The 19,794-nt window shown below is 50.0% G+C and overlaps 6 protein-coding genes across 6 annotated transcripts; 4 read left to right on the plus strand and 2 right to left on the minus strand.

Moving 5' to 3' along the window:
- The first annotated feature begins 1,319 nt into the window (after window positions 1-1,319).
- BDW43DRAFT_256513 (uncharacterized protein) lies at window positions 1,320-2,181 on the plus strand. The gene has a single exon (XM_032039877.1). The coding sequence runs from the start codon at window positions 1,538-1,540 to the stop codon at window positions 2,126-2,128; it is 591 nt and encodes a 196-aa protein (XP_031894034.1). The 5' UTR covers window positions 1,320-1,537; the 3' UTR covers window positions 2,129-2,181.
- An 865-nt stretch (window positions 2,182-3,046) lies between these two features.
- BDW43DRAFT_317063 (uncharacterized protein) lies at window positions 3,047-3,502 on the plus strand (the record flags this gene model as incomplete). The annotated part of the gene is made up of 1 exon (XM_032048452.1): window positions 3,047-3,502. One exon carries the CDS (start codon window positions 3,047-3,049, stop codon window positions 3,500-3,502), a length of 456 nt encoding a protein of 151 aa, XP_031894035.1.
- A 3,705-nt stretch (window positions 3,503-7,207) lies between these two features.
- BDW43DRAFT_294724 (putative MFS lactose permease) lies at window positions 7,208-9,764 on the plus strand. The gene is made up of 6 exons (XM_032043983.1): window positions 7,208-7,769; window positions 7,820-8,033; window positions 8,090-8,439; window positions 8,496-8,718; window positions 8,787-9,214; window positions 9,295-9,764. The coding sequence occupies exons 1-6, from the start codon at window positions 7,632-7,634 to the stop codon at window positions 9,559-9,561; spliced, it is 1,620 nt and encodes a 539-aa protein (XP_031894036.1). The 5' UTR covers window positions 7,208-7,631; the 3' UTR covers window positions 9,562-9,764.
- Window positions 9,765-9,800: 36 nt separating this feature from the next.
- Window positions 9,801-11,258, minus strand: BDW43DRAFT_324145 (uncharacterized protein; the record flags this gene model as incomplete). Its single annotated transcript, XM_032049897.1, has 5 exons — window positions 11,088-11,258; window positions 10,797-11,023; window positions 10,500-10,734; window positions 10,294-10,407; window positions 9,801-10,211 (listed from the first exon to the last, which is right to left on the minus strand). Exons 1-5 carry the CDS (start codon window positions 11,229-11,231, stop codon window positions 9,801-9,803), a joined length of 1,131 nt encoding a protein of 376 aa, XP_031894037.1. The 5' UTR covers window positions 11,232-11,258.
- A 909-nt stretch (window positions 11,259-12,167) lies between these two features.
- On the plus strand, window positions 12,168-14,580 carry BDW43DRAFT_256637 (flavin-binding monooxygenase-like protein). Its single transcript, XM_032039879.1, has 2 exons — window positions 12,168-12,404; window positions 12,479-14,580. Exons 1-2 carry the CDS (start codon window positions 12,371-12,373, stop codon window positions 14,224-14,226), a joined length of 1,782 nt encoding a protein of 593 aa, XP_031894038.1. The 5' UTR covers window positions 12,168-12,370; the 3' UTR covers window positions 14,227-14,580.
- Window positions 14,531-16,546, minus strand: BDW43DRAFT_256622 (putative C2H2 finger domain protein). The gene is made up of 2 exons (XM_032039878.1): window positions 15,010-16,546; window positions 14,531-14,951 (listed from the first exon to the last, which is right to left on the minus strand). Exons 1-2 carry the CDS (start codon window positions 16,135-16,137, stop codon window positions 14,835-14,837), a joined length of 1,245 nt encoding a protein of 414 aa, XP_031894039.1. The 5' UTR covers window positions 16,138-16,546; the 3' UTR covers window positions 14,531-14,834.
- Window positions 16,547-19,794: the final 3,248 nt, after the last annotated feature.

Here is a 19,794-nt window from a genome sequence, read left to right on the forward strand (position 1 = left end):
AGCGATGTGGACAAAGCATCTCACGCTCACCTGACTTTCCTCTCTTGGCAAATCTTACCTTACACAATTGAGATTGATCGGACGATCACGAAGGGATCCTTTTCCGAGACATTTTTTTCACTTGAGCCCGTAAATCAAGGTAGCAGCATTCTTCTCTGCCCATCACCTGTGGTCTCCCCACCTATCTACTTCGTATAATCTTGATTTTCTACTCTCCTTGCGCAGCCCCACCCGGCACGTGAACGCATCTTCGTTCGGTTGATCCTGGAATGGCCTTGGAGCACACAACACGAACATATGACGCCCTTTGGCATAAGCAAAGGTACTCGAGCCGTTTTTAAAGCAAGGGAGCCGGCTTAGTGGGAAGCAAACGCCATACCTTCCAACAAAGACACACCATGAAGGGGTTTTAATCCCCAATCAAGCCAGTCACGTATTGTTAGATCTGCAGACAAAACCGGTAAAAGTGTAGTAATACTTACTTCCTAGGCGCCGGATTCCTGAAGGTGCCAGCGAACCCATGGTTACAATGCCGTCAGATAAAGACCATACATGCATACCTGGCGCCATGCTGGACCTTCCTGTTTCTGGATCCTGCTACGTACCGCGATCGCACAAATTCGCGACGGCGATATCAATTCTTCCGCTAGTCGAACCGCTATGTGCTAATTTGGGGCCAGAAAATGGACTAGTGGAACAGGCTAAATACACACCTGTCAGTGACTGCAGTCCAGGCGTTGGAGTGATTGACCGCTGCATGAAAGTACCATTGCATTGGGCCGCAACGACAGGGCCTAGAAAGGGGACTAAGAGACCAGGCAGGCTCTCCCTGGCATGATCGGAACAGGGCTATCCGAACACCGAGAATTTCCGGCAGTGTTGCCACTGTCCAAGGATTATTGTAGCCTTACTATTCAAATCCCGAATTTCAGAATGTTGCAGCAGATGTCGGGAATGGAGGGTCGGATCCCGCCTCAGGTTTCAGCGTGGTGATGGGAATCACTGTGTCCCTTCTTAGGGCCGGTGTGGATACGACGGAGTACTCCGTATACGGAATGCCTGTATCTCGGGTAGACTGGAGGTTGCCTTTAACTACTACCATTAGCCCTAGTGAATGTCACCCAGCTCAGTGGAGTTGCCTCACGCCAATCGCTGCCTGACAATTTCCTCCAGCCACTCAGACCGAGGGGCTTGCCTAATATGGCTAACACAGGCGGTGAGGCTATTCTGCTTCATATCACCGCCTGGACGTCAATCAGGGCTATAGCCTAACCACCGCCTACCATCCTGGTCTTACTGCCGGACTTTCCCATTTCCGACAGCGACTCGAGGCATCATCTCATGTTTCACATCAATCCTCGGTCTCCAGCACTTCGCAACCATTATCCTGTCTTTACTCTACTAGACCACCTTCCCCGATTGACCCTCAGTGCTCTCCCTAGGCCCTTCCCCGCTCAACTTCCACCACAGACCCAATCACCTACCAAACCGGCCGCGGATCGATTACCTTCCTACCAACCACCACGAACCACCGCCAATGACAACCACCCTCCGAACCCACGACGACTTCCTCCTCGACGAGGAAGCAACAACGCAGCCCCCCAAGAGAAACAAGGTTACCCATCCCGCCCACCGCATCTGCTATGACTGGATGGTGGTATCAGGAAACTGTCACTATGCTAGGGACCGCGCCGTATTCACCACCTACCGCTCCGTCGACCTGCGCCTGAAAAACAACATCTTCAATCCGCACGACGAGCTCCATGTCGCAGGCGTCGGCACCGTCCACCTCACCGTGTGTAAGAGCCCGCGGGACCCCACGCCGCATGTGATCGTGCTGCAGGACGTGCTGCATATTCCGGAGGCGGTTTGCAACGGATTCAACCCGTTGTTGTTTGGCAGTAGCATGTCGTGTAATGCGGATTACTGGGAGGGGGCGGATCGGAGCGGGCAGCCGGTGTGGTTTAGTTTGCCGTTTGCGGGTCATACGAGGTTGGTGTTGGCCGGGGATTTGAAGGGTGAGTCGGAGTTGATTGAGGGAAGGTATTATACGCTTAGTTTGTATATTACGCCGGAGGAGAAGGGGGAGTTGGCGGGTAGTGGGAATGGGAATGGGGTGGCGTTTTGATATTTTCTTTTTGGGATTGGGTTGGTTTGTATAAGGATTTTGGGACCTGGTTGGGCCTTTTTTTTTTATTGTATTTATCCGTTGTATATTATGAGTCAATGAAAAGTTATACCGTTTCTCGGAAGGTCTTCGTCGGCATATCCATGACAAGCCTTGTTCCGGCTATGGTACTCTTTTGCAGATACTCTGCTGGGTTCTGAGATATGTGTCTTGGAGATAGCCGACATGGCGGAAATCTAGTTATTGCCTCAGCAAGGCCACAGCGTCCAGTGATTAAGATCATGTTGAAGATATCCAGAAAGCATAGATTTTCGTATGTACTTGGACATATTGGTGGAACAGGTATTACCAACTAATGTTAAGTTTAATCCTAGAGTTATAGACGGATGACTGCGAATGACCAGATAATATGAAACTATAGTCGCGAAAGTGCTCGGACTACCCTATTAAACGTTCTAAGCCCCAATTAGCTGTTGAAGCATTCGTGCTCCTAGATGTTTATTCTGAAAATCTCCGAGCCATTATGGTCACTACTGAGAAATATGATATGGAACCAGAGCTGTACGCAAAGTGCATTTGTTGTTTAGGTGGATTACTAGACAATTATCCTTCCTACTCATCCCGTATAACCAATGCCTCCTGGGGCACGAAGCGTAGGCTAATACATATCTCTCCCCGCATCACCTTGAAGCAATAGCGTACCACTCTATGTGGCTGCGAATCTCCAATCAGCCACTTGTCCTTTGCTACCTTGGCTCAATATAAGGGCAAAATGGGCTTAGGCTCGCCATTAACTTCAATAATCAATAGTGTCTTCCCCGCGGTTTATGTAACCAGTGCCCCTGAGTGCGTTGTCCTTCGCCAGCAACCCCTTTTCGCACCCTCTCTCGATTTTCCAAATCTCCTATAGAAGTAACCATGAGCGTAATCAACGAGTGGCTTGACGATATCAACATAATCGACCTTCGAGATGAGGACAGCCTTGAGAGCACTGGACTGCCTACCCAGCCATCTCCTTCCAAACAAAGATACGACACAAATTCCTCGTGGACCATGGACAACCAAAAAAGTCAACGTCACGATGTAAAAGATTCAGAGAACGACTTCGATCCTGTTCCAAACTCTTTACCATCCTGTATCGCTCTTACACTTTCTTCTGAGGCGAAATCATCCTACCAACGATCGCTTAACCCGGAACAACGTAAAGCCATCCTAGCAAACGCGACACCAAAAGTATGCTATATCAACGAGCTAGATGCCCTATTGCTGGCTCAATGTCAGACTTACGAAAGTTTCTTGCGAGTAATGGCTCGAGCGATTGGGAGCCAGCCCCCGCACGAAATCCGGGAGATCCTTACTGGCTCTCGTAAATGAACGTATCGGCAGCGCAGTGAGACCTCGTGGATGACAGAGGTGACAGAGGTTGTGAGACCCATGCTTAATGCTGCGATTGGGGACTTTCCTCTAGAGCCTTGGGGCGTGTATGTACACATCCTTATCCTGTGAACGTGTCTTTTGAGCGGTCACTAAACTACCCCAAAAGACAGGAGGAATTGTCAATACAGAATATCAACCCCCCTCTATGACCCAAGACCAATACAATTTCAAGATGGGCTACGTCATCGGACTTCCAACTGGTCAGTGGCAAGTCTTATACGAAGAGATTGCGGGCAGGTTTCCGGGCAAGTATGTCAATCATGTCAACCACCCCTACACCGGAAACCAAGGGAGGGAACCTGAATGAAGCTGAGGTCCAGCTCGGAGCCTGGATGACCGGCTACCTCTCATGGGCGTTTGAGCATCGGATTAGAATATGAGTTACCACTATCAATGGTTAGGTATGTTTCTGTCGGAGAATATTGGGAACTCTATATCATATATGGCGTCCAAGTCAGGAACGGCGTCGAGCCGCCGAGTTTGGGAGAAGTGTCTGTATGGAGTCTACTGTCAGAGTTCCCTGGCCGGACGTCAAACGAAAGGACATGCACCGCACTAGCTAAGATACTTCACCGGGTGATGGAATACATTCTTGCCAATATACCGAGGAATGACGTGGATCTATCATTGGTGAAGGGGGCTCAGAAGCTATTTCTATAGTAGTCGGAAATGTTAGTGCGTCAATTTACTGCAGTTACCCCCTAATTTATATGTAAGATAGACCATCAACAACTGCTTTTTGTACTATTCCTCTGGAGCTGTAGCTAGATCAGCTTCTTTGAGGCCGATCGGGGGATATCACCAATCACACTTCTATCCGTTGACAATTTAGAGCCCCTGAATCAAATCAGAACGGGTATTATAGCTTCACATTCCGCATTCTACATGCAGACTACATGATTTCAATCACTTATAGCATTTCCAAGGTTTGGTGATAGTGATGTGGATGTAGCGTCGTTGATGACATCAAGAATTGGTCTATATTATGTTATCCCTGGCGACGATTACAATTAGGTCATTCTGAAGAAAAACCATGAGTTCATGTTGACTTGCTGCTGGATTCCTAAGGATGGGGTTGTCATTCTTTTCACAATTATGAGCTTCTTTGCCATTCGCTTTAACTTTAAACAGCAAAATAATGGCATCTACGTGCAAGCTGGATGTAGTCGTGGAGAACACGACGAGCCTAGATTTGGAACACATATCTACTACCGTAAAGCACGGCATACTATGCCACTCACTACCGTATGTCATCCCAGCAGGCACAAAGAGATACTTTAAGCTTGAATCCGGAAGTGCCTCAACCGGTGTGGAAGCCACCGTTCTCTATCGCATCGACAAGTCTACCTACTTAGTGATTCATATATATAAACACCACACCGGCTGGAACAGCTACATAGCCTATGTATATGGCCAAAATGCGGATCAATACGATGCTTCGAAGCAGGGGAAAGATGACGATGATCCATGGTTACAGGTTATAATAAGTGAGAAATGAGCAAAGACCTAGCTGCCAATACTAAAGCCTTTCTAGGATGGGATTCGAACGGTGTTTTCCCCTGCTAGGCTGGACGGTGGTGGGTTGTTCACTTTGTGGCCACTGCAGCTCTCGGCTCCTCGGGTATATATTCTACATCTGCTGTGTGGTTTCCTGTATGAACGTCGACAAATATCAGCCGCACCGCCCAGGATTATCCGGGCTCTGGCTATTGGTGTAATGGAAGCTTTGCCTGAACTAATACTCCCCCGCCTGCTGCCTCATGCATACTAATGCAACACAATGCTTATCCTAATTTCCGAAGGGCGAACCTTTGTTGGCTATGGACGCCGATGACTAGTGAAAATCCAAGGGTTATCCACCCTCGGGCAAAATCTTCCGCTGTCCAGTTCAGAACCATGACTCAGGCACACTTATTGCTAACAATAATAGTAGCAATTATATCTTTGTCCCGCTGTTCTCTCGTATTTGAACAGAATTGGGAGTTGTTCATTGTATTGTGACACTATACTCCATCATCCATGCCTCAGAAGTCCTTGCGATGGGTCACATCTTTTCAAATCCCTCGTCAATAACCACCTAACAGATTGCATTATAGCGATATACCCATGAGAGAAATATCATTCTCAACGTGATAAATTAGACTAAAATTCTCCGGCAATGCTGGTCGGTCCGAACTAGTGTCTCGTAGAAACATCGTCAAGATAGCAACGACAGTAGCAACACGGTGATAGGGTACTGCTAAGTCCCCTGCCATATGTACACGACATTACAAATCTAAGACTTGTTGAGCAAGTAAGACACAGTGGCCTTTGATACTCGTACAGATAAATCATAAGTTATTCCGCCAATCCTAGCTCTCGTTAGCATCTAACCCGCACCATAATAAGCATCTCAAAACTATCTCAGGCTTCACTCGGCAAGCCTTTAAGAAACCATGGAGGCTTCTCATACGTTGTGTGCATACCGATCCCTCGCTTCCCGCTTTATCCGTCGTCTACAACACAGTACGTACTCATGTGTCTGTATTCATGGCCACATTCAGTCCCGAACCGATAGCATACATGTTACATAGTCAGCGTACGCGGAGAGTAGGCTAGGTCTCAATATATCAAAAGTCCGTGCTTCATCCGGGAGTTCAAGCGTATTTGTGTCGGAATCTGACGCACAAATCTATAAGATTCTCCCTCCTTTGGGGAAAGCCCCGTGATTTCTAATACATTAGGTCCAGCTTACAGTACCGAGGCACCCCACGCTATGTATAAGGGGCAGCTGACATTGGCGTTCCAGCTCGCTCACCAGCCTAGAAATCATAGCCCGTGGGGATTCATACATGGTCACCTATATGGGCCTCGGGTATACATTCGTGCCGGTAGTATGCGGTACGGCAATATATTCCTCGGGATTGTCTTGTCTGTAGTCCCCAGATAGCGAGCCGACAATTATGGAGTCAGTGCGGTGGCCAAGTGTTCGATGTGCGTCTGGTCCAATCTAAACCCAGTCGCCTCACACCGGCTAACCCCAGAACTGATGATCGGTGAAGCTGTCTAGACAGATCAGGCTGAGATCACGGACCGTCATATGTTATTTCAAGTTGTGCTGAAGGCTTAAAGTGGCGTCAAATCAGGTGCAGTAGCTCATGCTTCCGAGGTATTCTGCCATGTGGCTTGTAATGCATACTACTAATGCTGTTGTCCATATCTTGACATATGGGAAGGAAATTAGCGGCATGCTAGAGCCAAGGCGGGCCAATGTCTTGATACCGCTTAAATGCCAATACTTTTAGCCTGCAGCTAAGACTAGCAGCAATTACATACGCTCAATCACAGGATGACCACGGGGTTTAGGGCCGTTTTCCCAGTCGCAATCCCAGCTTAACGAGTGCAGGCTAATCCTGTCAACCCCAGATAGTCCACCCACAAACCCCCGGAAAGTTCATGATTTGCGGGCGGAGCCTGAAATGCAACGCTGACTAGGAGAGAAAAGGACACGGTAACTCGGACCGACGGCCGCACCAGAGAGTTTAGTCTCTAGTAGTAGCACGCTTATGGCGTGAGCTACTTGAGCAGCCATTGTTTAGAACTGGTGGCGTATTAACGATGGGAGATCATTTGAATCTGACCACACGAGCACGATGGGGAGATGTTGGATCAACTATTGTACCCCATTGTGGACATCGTATTGGTCCTCCACACCCCCACGAAATACGAAATACGGACTAAGGCTTTCCCCAGACTTAAGTTCGATATCTACTTATACCCTTTTGGTTACGGAAGGATCCCTCCTTGTTGCATTCATCCGGGGGGCTACCATTTGCCTTTAGACAGGGCTGAATAGTCCAGAACCCTTGTTTTTGATTTGAATAGATGTAACGGTTTAATATAGGCCGTGCTGTATCGTAATCAACCCGAAGCTGGCAGGAAATGGGATGTCACGCGGAAACGCTCAGAGTTTTATATTGTATATCAACCCTCTCCGAACCTCCCTTGACTTCGCCTTCTTTTCTCGCCCATACCATGTAAATGTATCCACTATTAATCGATTCCTCTGCTTTGTCTTTGATCCACCATGGCCGAAAAGATGGATGCCACCATGTCCCACAGTGACCACCCTGACGACCCCCAGGTCGTCGGCGTCAACAATGCCGCGTTGGCGGTAGCCACCATCCAGCAGAAGCCCAAATTGCTGAGCAAGAGCATGCTCAAGGTAATCGGATTGGTTCTTTACATTCACGGGGAAGCGACTAATCGGTATAGCTGTACTGGTGCATCGCTGTGGCCATGCTTAATTCCTGCATCAACGGATACGACGGCTCGCTCATGGGTTCTATCAACAGCTACGAACAATACCGATCCTACTTCGGATTTGACCCAGACGAGGGTACGCCTTCTACTGGAATCGTATACGCGATCTATACCATCGGAAACATCGTGGGTTCATTCACGGCTGGTCCTTTCACTGACTTCAAGGGTACTCCTTCTCGGTGCGTACCGTTTATCCACACACTACTAAATTCTACCATATAGGACGTCGCGTCGGCATGGCCCTCGGATCCATTTTCATTATCATCGGAACCGTTGTCCAAGCTACCTGCCATAACATCGGCGGCTTCATGGCTGGTCGATTCATCCTCGGCTTCGGTGTCGCCACATCCGCTACAGCCGGTCCGGCTTACGTCTCCGAGATAGCCCATCCCGCGTATCGAGGTGCCATGACTGGTTTATACAATGTGCTTTGGTTTGGAGGTGGTATTCCGGGAACGTTTATCCCGTGGAGAACGAGCTCCATTGAGGGGACGATGAGCTGGCGGATCCCGATCTGGCTGCAGATGATATTTTCAGGATGTGTGCTCTTGTTCTGCTTCACTATTCCAGAGGTATGTGGACTGTTCCTCATCTCTAGGGAAAGTTGGGGAAAGCTAACAACTCCCAGTCCCCTCGTTGGCTCATTTCGCAGGACAAACATGAAGCGGCACTCAAAGTCCTAGCCAACTACCACGGCGAAGGCGATCGCAACGCGCCCATCGTCCAACTCGAGTACCGCGAGATGATCGAGGACATCTCCAAGACAGGCTCCGACAAGCGCTGGTGGGACTACCGGGAGCTATTCAACAGTCCCGAGACACGGTATCGATCCATGCTGGTGATCTTCATGGGTATGTATCACAGCCATCACCTACAACCTTTTCAACTCCATACACCAACTAACTAATGTTCAAAACAGCCTTCTTCGGCCAATGGTCCGGCAACGGTCCTGTCTCCTACTACTACCCACAGATGCTACGCGGAGCCGGCATCGAAAACAATAACACTCGACTGCTTCTACAAGGACTCCAAAACGTGGTGCAATTCATCGGCGCCGTGGTCGGCGCGTTGATCACCGATCGTGTCGGTCGTCGACCTCAACTCCTCGTCTCAACAGCTCTCATCGTAGTCCTGTTCGCGATCGTGCTCGCGCTAAACGCAACCAACGTCGTGGACGGGCCCGACGGCGAACCCATCGCTAAAAGTGGCGTCACAGCTCGAGCCCAAATTGCCATGATCTTCATCTTCGGGTTCGTGTATTCGGTCGGCTGGACACCCAATCAGGCTATGTATCCAGTTGAATGTCTAAGATACGAGAGTCGGGCGAAGGGAATGGGAATGAATAACGTAAGTTTCTATCTACTTTCCAGCTACCACATTTGCCATGACATTACTTGAGAAAGAAAGAAGCTGAACAGAGAGCACAGTTCTTCGTCAACATCGCCTCCTTCTACAATACCTTCGTGACGGGCATTGCTTTCACCGGCGCCGGGTGGAAGTACTACTTCCTCTTCATCTTCTGGGACACGTTCGAGGTGATAATCATCTATTTTTTGTTCGTGGAGACCAGCAAGCGCACACTGGAAGAGTTGACGGCGATCTTCCAGGCCAAGAGTCCCGTGAAGGCGTCGTTAAAGAAAGACGAGGTGTTTGTGGCAGGTGACGGCGCAACACATATTCAGAAGGAGGTCTAATTTATCTTCCTTGACATACAATGCAGGTTGAACACAGGCATGAACAAAAGAAGCAATCTATTTATTTATATTATGTTAATCTAAACCTATCAATACCAAAAGGCCAACCCAATATATGACCAAACCCATCAATCCAATCCAATTCGTTTCATATCTCATACACCCATACCATAGAAAACTCCATTACCATCTACCACCACCACCACCAACCAAACCTACAAAACATAAGAAAAAAGAAACTAATCCCTCTGAACAATCATCTCCCTAACAACCTTAATCCCCTCCTGGCTCCCCCTACTCATCTCATCCCAAACCCCGGCCTCACAAGCCGTCGCCTCGCTGCTAGCTCCCCCTTCACTCGGCAATATCCCCCTCTCCTCCCCCCACCCCGTCTGCGTCTCCGGAATCGACAACGGATGCCGAAACCTCTTCTTCCGACTTTCCTTCGTCCTCGTCCCCGATCGCCCCCCACTATCCGTGAGCGGATAGCTCTGCCCACTCGCCATCCCCTTGGTACTAATATACCAGCCCGCGCGGCGCGCAATGCGCCGACACAGCGGGTAGATCATGGGTGCGTTGCCGATGACCACTGCGACGAAAGTTTCGCGACAGGCCCAGCTGCCGGCTTGTTGGGCGCCGTTTGCGCCGGCCTGTTTCCATATTTTCTTGTTAGATTTTGCGGATTCAAAGGTAAAGGAGGCGGGGGAGGGGAGGCGGGGGGGGAGAGCTTACGGTGAGGATTAGCACACAGCGGAGGATTCCGGCGGCCATGACGAATATGCCGCCGCTGAAGAGGACGAGGAGTTCGAGTTTTTCGCGCCAGGGGAGGCGGGCTTTGAAGAGGATCTGTGTTTCATTGTTGTGTTAGAGTAGGGTGTGTGTGCGTGTGTGTTGTGGGGTTTTGGTGGTTTTGGCGGGGGGGGGGGGGATGGATTTACCGGTGTAGGGATGGAGATTAGGTATATATCTGTTGCTACGTTCAAGACGACGGTTACGTAGATATCGATGTGCGAGATGGCAGGTTGGCAATGGTTTCCTGGGTCTGGGTGAATTTGCCAGTTCTTATGCATGGGGTGGCATCCGAAGAGGATTGAGCAGATGACGGCGATGTAGGTGGCGGCGATGAGGATGTAGGCGACTTGGACGCGGCGTTTCATGTTTAAGAGGCCGGAGCTGTGGTGGGGGGGTTAGTTTTGTTAGATATGATACCGATATAGATAGACGTGGGTGCGTACGTCAATCGTGAGTAGAAGATAGCCATGCAGGCCTTTAACAACCACAGCAGGGTTGTGTAGAGGGACCAGCCTAAGACTTGAGTCTTGGAGCCGCCCACGCGCAGCTGGTATTCTTCTGAGGTGGGCGAGAGCGTAGCCCGTTGCTCGTCAGTCATGGAGTTGTTGGCCAGGCCGTGCCACCAGGCGCCGACGCAGTAGGCGGCGCCTGTTTCCAGGCCGTAGACGACCTGTTGCGTCAGGAGTTAGTATGTTTGATTCTCTCTTTAATCGTAAGCTAAGGTGTCGCATTACCCCCGCTAATGGCATTAAGAGGTCGTCCAGCTGGAAATTTCTCGGTCCAGCTGTGATCCATCGCGCCAAAATGCGGATGGCGATGGTGACGATTGCGATACCGAGGAGGGTAAAGGCCTCGATGGTAAAGTCATCACCAGCCATGGCGGCAGTTCGGGATTCTAAGATGTGCGCTCAAATCATTCAGAGGACCAGTGGGGAAGGCAACGGGGCGGGCGAGTGAACTGTGGTTATATAAAAGAAGTTTTATAACTGGCGGCATGGATCACCCACAATCGATGTATCTATCCAGGGGGGAAGATGAATTGTAATCAAAACTCGCCCTTCAATAACACGGTTCGATAGATTGGGTCTCAACGGCCCGTGAAGATTTGCAACGCTCATCCTGGCTCCATTATCTCCTAATGAACGACCGTACTGTTACCGGTTTGGGCAAAGAGGGTGGCACCCAAGGTGTAATCACGGAGACCGGGTGGATCGTTTCCCGTTGAGCTATTTACTATTACCATTACTATTTATAAGATGAATGTATTGTTGCATTTTTGATGGTTTTACTTCATGGCTCGTTGCCCACTGTCGGAAATGAGCTGGGATATATTAGGGTTTGTGATGTGGCATGCGAGAAAAGCCCTCTTTTGATCAGTAAAAAGTGATACTCGATATCTCGCATGATTTACTTTAGATATAAAGTCTAACACAAATCTTCTTTATCAACTAGAAACACAAAAGTACACACTCGTCCAGAGTGGTGAGTTAAAAAAAATTGGGCCCACTTGAAACCGACTAAGATAACAATGCAGAGTCGGCACATCTCCCAATAACAATGCATAGAGGCGTCTGTCAACCGTCGAATCTCCACAGCTCCACCGATTATCATTTCTACGGTGGTAGTTGTTACTTCTTTCGGTCCCGTTTAGAATCCCGACGCCGTTTAGCCTGACTTTAGTGGTCGCCCGATGCAACCAGGCTTCTTCTAGTTTTCCTAATTGCCCAAGCTCCGTGCGAGTAGCGAAAAACTTTTTTACCCCCTTCATATTGCCTGATCGGTTGTTGGGGAGAATGCGGGAGTTCCAACGGTTCTCTGGTTCCCCGGAAGGATGAGTGCCATTCCGACGATCGGCATGCTCTAATATAACTAGGTGTCCACTTCGGAATTCTGTCCCTCTTCTCCAAATAAAACGAAATACCCTCCGCGTCGGCCATTGCGGAGGAATGCGCTCCCCTTGGATCATCCTGAGCTGAACCTGCCAATCCAAATTGAATGTACCAGTGAATTGAACATCATGGAGACTACTGATGTGACCATCATCGGAGCGGGTACGTTCACATATCTGAAACTGACAGGTCTTGGGAAGCTGTAGATGAATTGTCAGCTCACATTGCGTCGCCAGGATGGAGTGGTCTCGCTGCCCTCAAGACATACCACCAAGTCGATCCCTCGGCCTCCATCGTGCTGTTTGAGAGCGCCGCCTCGGTCGGTGGTGTGTGGGCCAAGCACCGCTTGTATGCCGGCCTCAAGTCCAACAATATGCTCGGCACCTACGAGTTCAGCGATTTCCCCATGGACGAGTCGTTCGGTGTCAAGCCCGGCGAGCATATCCCGGGAACCGTAATCCAGCATTATATGGAGCGGTTCGTCGGGCATTTCCAGCTCACCCCTTTCATCCGCCTGAACACGCGGGTACGCATCGCGGAACATAATCCCGACGGCACATGGACGTTGACCGTCAACGACCACGACGGGGAGAAGACCGTCGTGAGCAAGAAGCTCATCGTCTGCACGGGCATCACCTCCCAACCGTTTCTACCCACGTTCCCCGGCCAAGACACCTTCGGCGCGCCTCTCTTCCACTGCCGCGACCTCCTCCAGTACCAGGACGACCTCCTGCAAGCCAACAAGCGCATCACCGTCCTCGGCGGCACCAAATCCGCCTGGGACGCCGTGTACGCCGCCGCGACAGCCGGCGCACACGTCGACTGGGTAATCCGCGACAACGGCCACGGCCCAGTGTGGATGGCACCACCCTACGTAACGCCCCTGAAGAAATGGCTCGAAAAGCTCGTCACAACGCGGCTCCTCACCTGGTTCAGCCCCTGCATCTGGGGCTCCGCCGACGGGTGCCATCGCATCCGCAGCTTCTTGCACGGCACCTGGATCGGGCGCAAAATCGTCGACGCCTTCTGGAGCATCCTGGGCAACGACGTAATCCAACTAAACCAGTACGACGCGCACCCAGAAACGCGCAAACTGAAGCCCTGGTTCAGCCCCTTCTGGATCGCCTCCAGCCTCAGCATCCTCAACTACCCAACCAACTTCTTCGACCTAGTCACCACCAACAAAGTCACCATCCATATCGACCACATCAGCCACCTCACCCCAAACACCATCCACCTCGCCTCATCTAAACCCCTCCCCACCGACGCCCTAATCTGCTCAACAGGCTGGCAAGCAACCCCCAACCTCGACTTCCGCCCGTCCTCCCTCCCCGAAACCCTCGGCTTCCCCTGGTCCAACGACCCCATCCCAGAGTCCGTCATCAAAGCCGCCGACACCGAAATCCTATCCCGCTTCCCCCGTCTCGCCCACCCTCCCCCCATAGCCCCGAACTACACCCCCCTCGCCCCGGACTCCCCCGCAACAGCAAAGCACCCGTTCCGCCTCTCCCGCTTCATGATCCCTGCCTCCCCAACCCTAGCCCAAACCCGCTCAATAGCCTTCATGGGCCTCGCAATGACAATCAACACCACAATGCTCGCGCAGGCCCAAGCCCTCTGGATCTCCGCCTACTTCACCAACCGCCTGACACCCTCATCAACGGAGAGATGCCCCGAGGCCGTGCGCAAGCTCCTAACAGCCACGGACCCGGACGTGGATGCCGATCTGGTCTGGGAAACGGCCCTGCATACGCAGTTCGGGGTCCATCGGTATCGGGGTGGATTTGGGCACCGGAATCCGGATTTTGTGTTTGATGCGGTGCCGTATGTAGATCTGTTGTTGCGGGATTTGGGGTTGGACGTGGGGAGGAAGGAAGGCGGCGTGAGGTGGTTGGTGCCGTACGGGGTGGAGGACTATAGGGGGTTGGTGGAGGAATGGGTTTCTTCTACTAAGGAGAAGAAGGAGGGGAAGAAGGATGTTTGATATCTTGATCTTGATCTTGTTTTGATGTTATAGTTTGGTTCGAGGAGTGGGGTTTCCGTCGTGTCAAGGAAAAATATTCTAAATGTACACATCTCACAGTACGATAATCTTATCTTGAATTGATTGACTTTGTACACAGTAGAGCCTGTCCGCATATGTATGATATTGTTTATCGCTGCAAGGGAGACTCGTTCCGAAATCAATTTGCCGTCAAATACTTGATCCCAATAGTTTCCGACAACGCCTCTACCTACATACGTGTACATACATCCCGGCTATCCCTCGCTGATGCCAAACCATTCACGAAGATAAAAAGTGAAAAAAAAAAGGGTAATAAAATAAAATCAGGAGGAAAAGATCACAGAGCAGTCAATATAATCAATCATCCCATCCGACCGGCTCGCCAAGGTACATACAAGCCAAATACAATCGCATCGTGGAGCATACAAGAATAATAAATCACAAAATTCAAAGACGTGGGAGATGGTGTGGGTTGTCAATCCGAAGGAGAAGTCAAGATAGAATATGTCAAGTCGGGAATGGAGATCATGAGGTTCAAAATTCGCGGTCCCAAGGAGGGGGGGGGAGGAGAAACAAAAGGTTTTTTATCACATCGACACCGAATGGTCCAGGTCTTTGTCTTCCTGTTTCACCCCGTCATTCTCCTGTTTCGGGGGAGTCGAGTCAGACACGTCTTTGCCGCAGCCTTTAACAAGAATATGTCGCTGTTCCAGTTAGTTCTTCATTCCACGCGCGGGATGAACAAGCCGACAGAGGTCTCACCTTCAATGCATCCTTGCGAGAAAAGCTCTTATCGCAATGGTTGCACGGGAACGGTTTCACCGAGAGATGGATCCGTTTATGTCGCTTGAGGTCGTGATTTCGGTTGAAACTCTGTGGGCACTGATCACACTTGAAGGGACGGTCGTTTGCCGGACCGGGTGGGTGCCCGGCATGGGGTGGGTGCCCGGGGTACATCTGTTGCATGCTGGCCATATGGCCGCTGTTGAATCCCAGTAGGTTCGGTTGGAGGCTACCCAGGAGCGACATCTGTCCGTTCGGATTGTGTACGTTCGTCATTACCGGTCCATTCATCGCGGGCAACGAGTACGAGGGCCACGGCTGTCGCTGGTAACTGAGATGATGCGGGGGAGGATTGGACGCCACCCGTCCCGGGGGGTGAATCCCGATGCCCGGTTGCCCGTAGGGGGCATATCCACCCGGGGCATTAGACATTTGCTGGATGCTGGTGTACGAGGGCGCGGAGGAAGATTTGGTCATATATGGGTCGTTCGACGGGAGAGATGGCGGTGCCGGAGGCGGGTTTGGAAGCCCACCCTGCGCGGTGAGCATCGCATGCGCCATAGTGTGATGCTGCGAGTTCGAGCCCGGCATACTCGACGCGAGCGGCTGCTGGAAGGGGGGCAATTGATTCATGTCGTACGGTTGGCTGGGGATCGCTTCCGTCCCCGGGGGCGAGGTTGTCGGATTTCGATGGAGATGGTTTACAGGTGGAGAGAATGTGTCTCGCGGAGGGTAGGAGTTCACGCCCGCGCTCCAGGATTGACGCGGTGCGGCGGACGCACCCCCGTATGAACTGTGACCCTGCCAGTAGGCGGGCGCATAGGTCGAGGTCGGATCAGGGGATGCGGAAACGGCGGCGGTTGCCACAGCGGCGGTGGTCGTCGTCGGGGTGTCGCCGGACTGTGTCGAGGCGGGCGGCGTCAAAAGGCTATTGAGACTGGGATTGTGCGGCGGTTGGGGATGCGCGGGATGGGCGTGATACTTCACCGCGGCTCCTCCGATCTGGAAGTTAGGCGGCGGCAATTCGAAGCTGGGCAGCGACGGCGCTGCGGGTCGGCGCGAGTTCAACGGCTGAGGGGCAGTCAGCGCATCTAGCGCCGTCCCCATGCCCGGTGGCGGAACCGCGAGAGTAGCCAGGTTGGCGGTAGTGACTCGTGAGAACCCTAGCGAGTGATACAGGTCGGCCGAGTCCACGGACGGAGGACTGGCCAAGGTCGGGGTAAGATTGCCGGTAGGGTATCCCGTATCGCCTCCGATCGCCCAGTATCGATTGCCAGGCAGGCCCCCAGAGACGTCTGGAGGATCCAGGAGGGGCGATGATCGCGGACTAGCGATCTGAATGGATTCACCCACGAGGAAGAATGCGATTCAGAGGGAGGATCGACTCTTGTTTGATTCCTGTCAAACGTGCCCGATTCTCGCGGTCGCTATCCAGTCGAATTCGAGGTGATGCGCTTCTTGAGGTTTTTTCCACCTAATTCTTATACGGGAGGCATATCCTGACGGTCCGGCGGTGATGATTCGGCGACCACCGATCACAGAGAATCCACCGGGGGGAAGAGAAGAGTCAGCGAAACTCGGGGGGGCGAAATCAAGACAGCCGCATGGCCTGTTGTACTGGTAAAAATCGACAGAACGATCCCAGTCGACGGTGAGTGACCAAAATGCACCCGAGCGAATACCCAGACAGAGAGTGTGTATGGATTGAGTGTGTGGGAGAAAGTCCTAAATGAGCGATCGTCAGATCAGTTGAATAAGTTTGAATCCGAGTGGTAGAAGGTCGTTGGCGGGAAAGATTAAAAAGAAGAGGTGTTGATGGGAGATGGTAAGTCGAGGTAGGGAGTCCAAGTGAAAGTGAATTGAAGGGAAAAGCGAGATGAAAGAGGGGATTATTACTTTTCTTATTATCTTATTTTATTATTTTATTATTTGGGTTGATTGTATAGTCCGAACCGGCGTATCAATGATTTAAGTTGAAGGGAACCCAAAAAGAGCGAGAACCAAACCCCAGCAATGAGGAATGGGGACGTATCCAGACCAGTCCAGCGCCCGGTCTGGCCAGCGCGGGGACTGCTTGTCGGGGGGTCTAAATCCAAAATAAAACAGAAAAGATTAAAAAAAAAAAAAAAGAAAAATAGAAAATTCAAAAGATTAAACCCGAAAGAAACAAAAATTAGAAAACAAAAAAGGCTCGCCTTACCAGCGAGACAACAAGAAGGTCAAATATTACCAGGGAGGAAAAATATACATATAAATAAAATATAATAAAAAACTTGGAAAAAATTCCCCCCCAAATCCAAAATCAGCAATAATAAATAATCCAAAAGGAAGACAGTGAATCAGCGCCGGAAGCTAAGGCACTTTGAGGATTAGTCCCCTCGGGAAACCAACCAGATGGCCAGGAATTTCCTTTTTACTTTTCTTCTCTTTCTTTCTTTCTCTCTCTCTCTCTCTCTCTCTTTTTTTTTTTTTACACCTTTTCACTAATCTTACCTTACCTGAGTGTGGGTGTGTATGAACTGAAGAGTAGTAGGAAGCTAAAGCAAGAGAGACAAGGTGTCCCGACAGATGGATGGGAAGGGGGAGGAAAAAAAAAAAAAAAAAAAAAAAAAAAAAAAAAAAAAAAAAAAAAAAAAAAAAAAAAAATCTAAAGAGAAAGGAAAAAGAAGATTTAGGGTAATTCAACCAAGGCCAACGGAATTCCTTGGGTAATTTTAATTTATCGAGCCCTTTCAGGTAGAGGGTACTAGTTGAGACTAGGTACCATTACCATTACTCCATTATATTTAGAACGGTAATTAACTAGCCCTCAACTGATCAACACCGACAACGTGGTTGACAGGGCTCCAAGTCCACACCCACCCTTCGGTCTGTACCCACGGTCGAAGGCAACCTAAAAAAAGGATGGTCTTTTTTAAGGTACTTCGTTCCTATACTCGGATTCTACCGTGAAGGAGGTATCTCGATCGCGATTATGATTCACATCATATGAAAAGCTCGAAAAGCTCGTGACGTTCTCTCCCTTCTCCGACTCTTACCCCATCGGGTAGACTCAGATCGAAGTGACTTCAACAAGGGTCATATATTCAACTCATGGATGGCTATCCGACACTGGTATGCGTCGGAATCGTTGGACGGAATGATTGATCAATCATCCCAGAAATGATAGCCTCAGTCATCCAAAGAGACTAACTCCCGGGATGAAGGGAAATGGTAGACATGTGGAGTTCCCTGCCATCCATATCTCCTAAACTTAGCTGGGCCAAAGTTCGAAGAACCTCTAGCTGAGTGTTTCCCTGCTTGGTGGAGCAGGAGAGAATAAGCTTAGCACTGCGGTGGACGATCGCTGCTGCGACTTGGGAGGGATCCGTGTTCGATCGACATATGGAGAGAGAGCTGAAGAGATAATAATACTAATAACCAAAGTAACATTACATAATACGTCTCCGATTGAAACCAAAACAAACAGCCGCAAAAAGCAAAAACAGAACACACGAAGTGGACCAAGTTCGGTATGAATCCGATCGAGAAAGAAGAGAAAGAAATGAATCGCAGACCGATAAGCCTGAAAAGGGGCCAAGTAAGCGAAAGTTCCGCTCTCCATTAATTCTTCTCCTTCTCGCTTTTATTCTAGGAATTTATTTCTAGATTATTTGGTTTTATTCTGCCATGATTGGATTTTTTTTCCCTCCCACACCTGCCTAGGAGGTCTAGCTCTTTTAAGGCCAATTTTTCTTTTGTGTCTTATTCTGCCTCCTTGCGTCCGGGAATGCATGGCAGGTGGAGGGAATGGAGGGATTTTCATAGGGAGTTTGGAGCTATCACCTTAGCAGGGAAAATTATAGAGCAAAAGAAAATAAAAATAAAAATAAATATAAATATAAATATAAATAAAGAAAAGAGGATAAATTTATAAAATTAGCATTCGATTGAGACACAGGCCCTCACACAAGATTGTATGCACAGAATCTGTACCTCGAGTCGTTGAGTTCCTTCGGCCATCCAAAAAGAAAAAGGATGGTGACTGACAGGTTTAATCGTCAGATGCATTGTTCGGAGACTGCATAATGGCCTCTTGAGAAACATACGTCTCGCGCCGGAGCCATAATGGGCTCATCGGGGGCCCGGAAACAATGATGGCCTGTTCATCCATATCAGTTTTCTTACCCTTTTGTATCCACTGCTCTAGGCTAGTTATTGGCCTCGCACGGGCCTAGTCTCCCCCGTTCATCAATCACATCGGCCTCGCAATCAAAGAACCATTCCTCGTCTCAAGGCAAACGGGGGGGTGGTGGTCTGGTTCGCCTTTTGTTGCCCTTCTTCATTCCATCTATCAGTATCCACGCGATGTGCTCACCGGTTTCCACGGATTGGCTGAACTACGGCGCAATCAAATCCCAACCTGTCCCTCATTCTCGTGATTAATGATCCTTCCAACTTTCTTCGAGTGTTCCCGTGCCTTCTGCAGAATACGAAGTGCAAGCATTTTGTCCAGGTCCCGCAGCTCGTTCGGGCCTAGTAGTCCACTCAGTCCGTGCTCGGTTTGGTAGAGAGAAGCGAAAAGAAGCAGGACTGAGTCGTTCACTGTAGGCGCGGCAAAGCCCGGCGAAAAAAAAAAAAAAAAAAAAAAAAAAAAAGAAAGAAAGAAAGAAAAGAAAAACCAAATTCCCAAGAATCCACTAAAAAAGAAGAAAAAGGAAAAAGAAAATGGGCGCTAGTTTAGCTTCAAGCCAAAGATCCTTGCGCAGGTCTGGCTTCTGGTTC

This window comes from Aspergillus alliaceus (assembly GCF_009176365.1).
Source record: "Aspergillus alliaceus strain CBS 536.65 unplaced genomic scaffold BDW43scaffold_96, whole genome shotgun sequence".
NCBI lineage: Eukaryota > Fungi > Ascomycota > Eurotiomycetes > Eurotiales > Aspergillaceae > Aspergillus > Aspergillus alliaceus.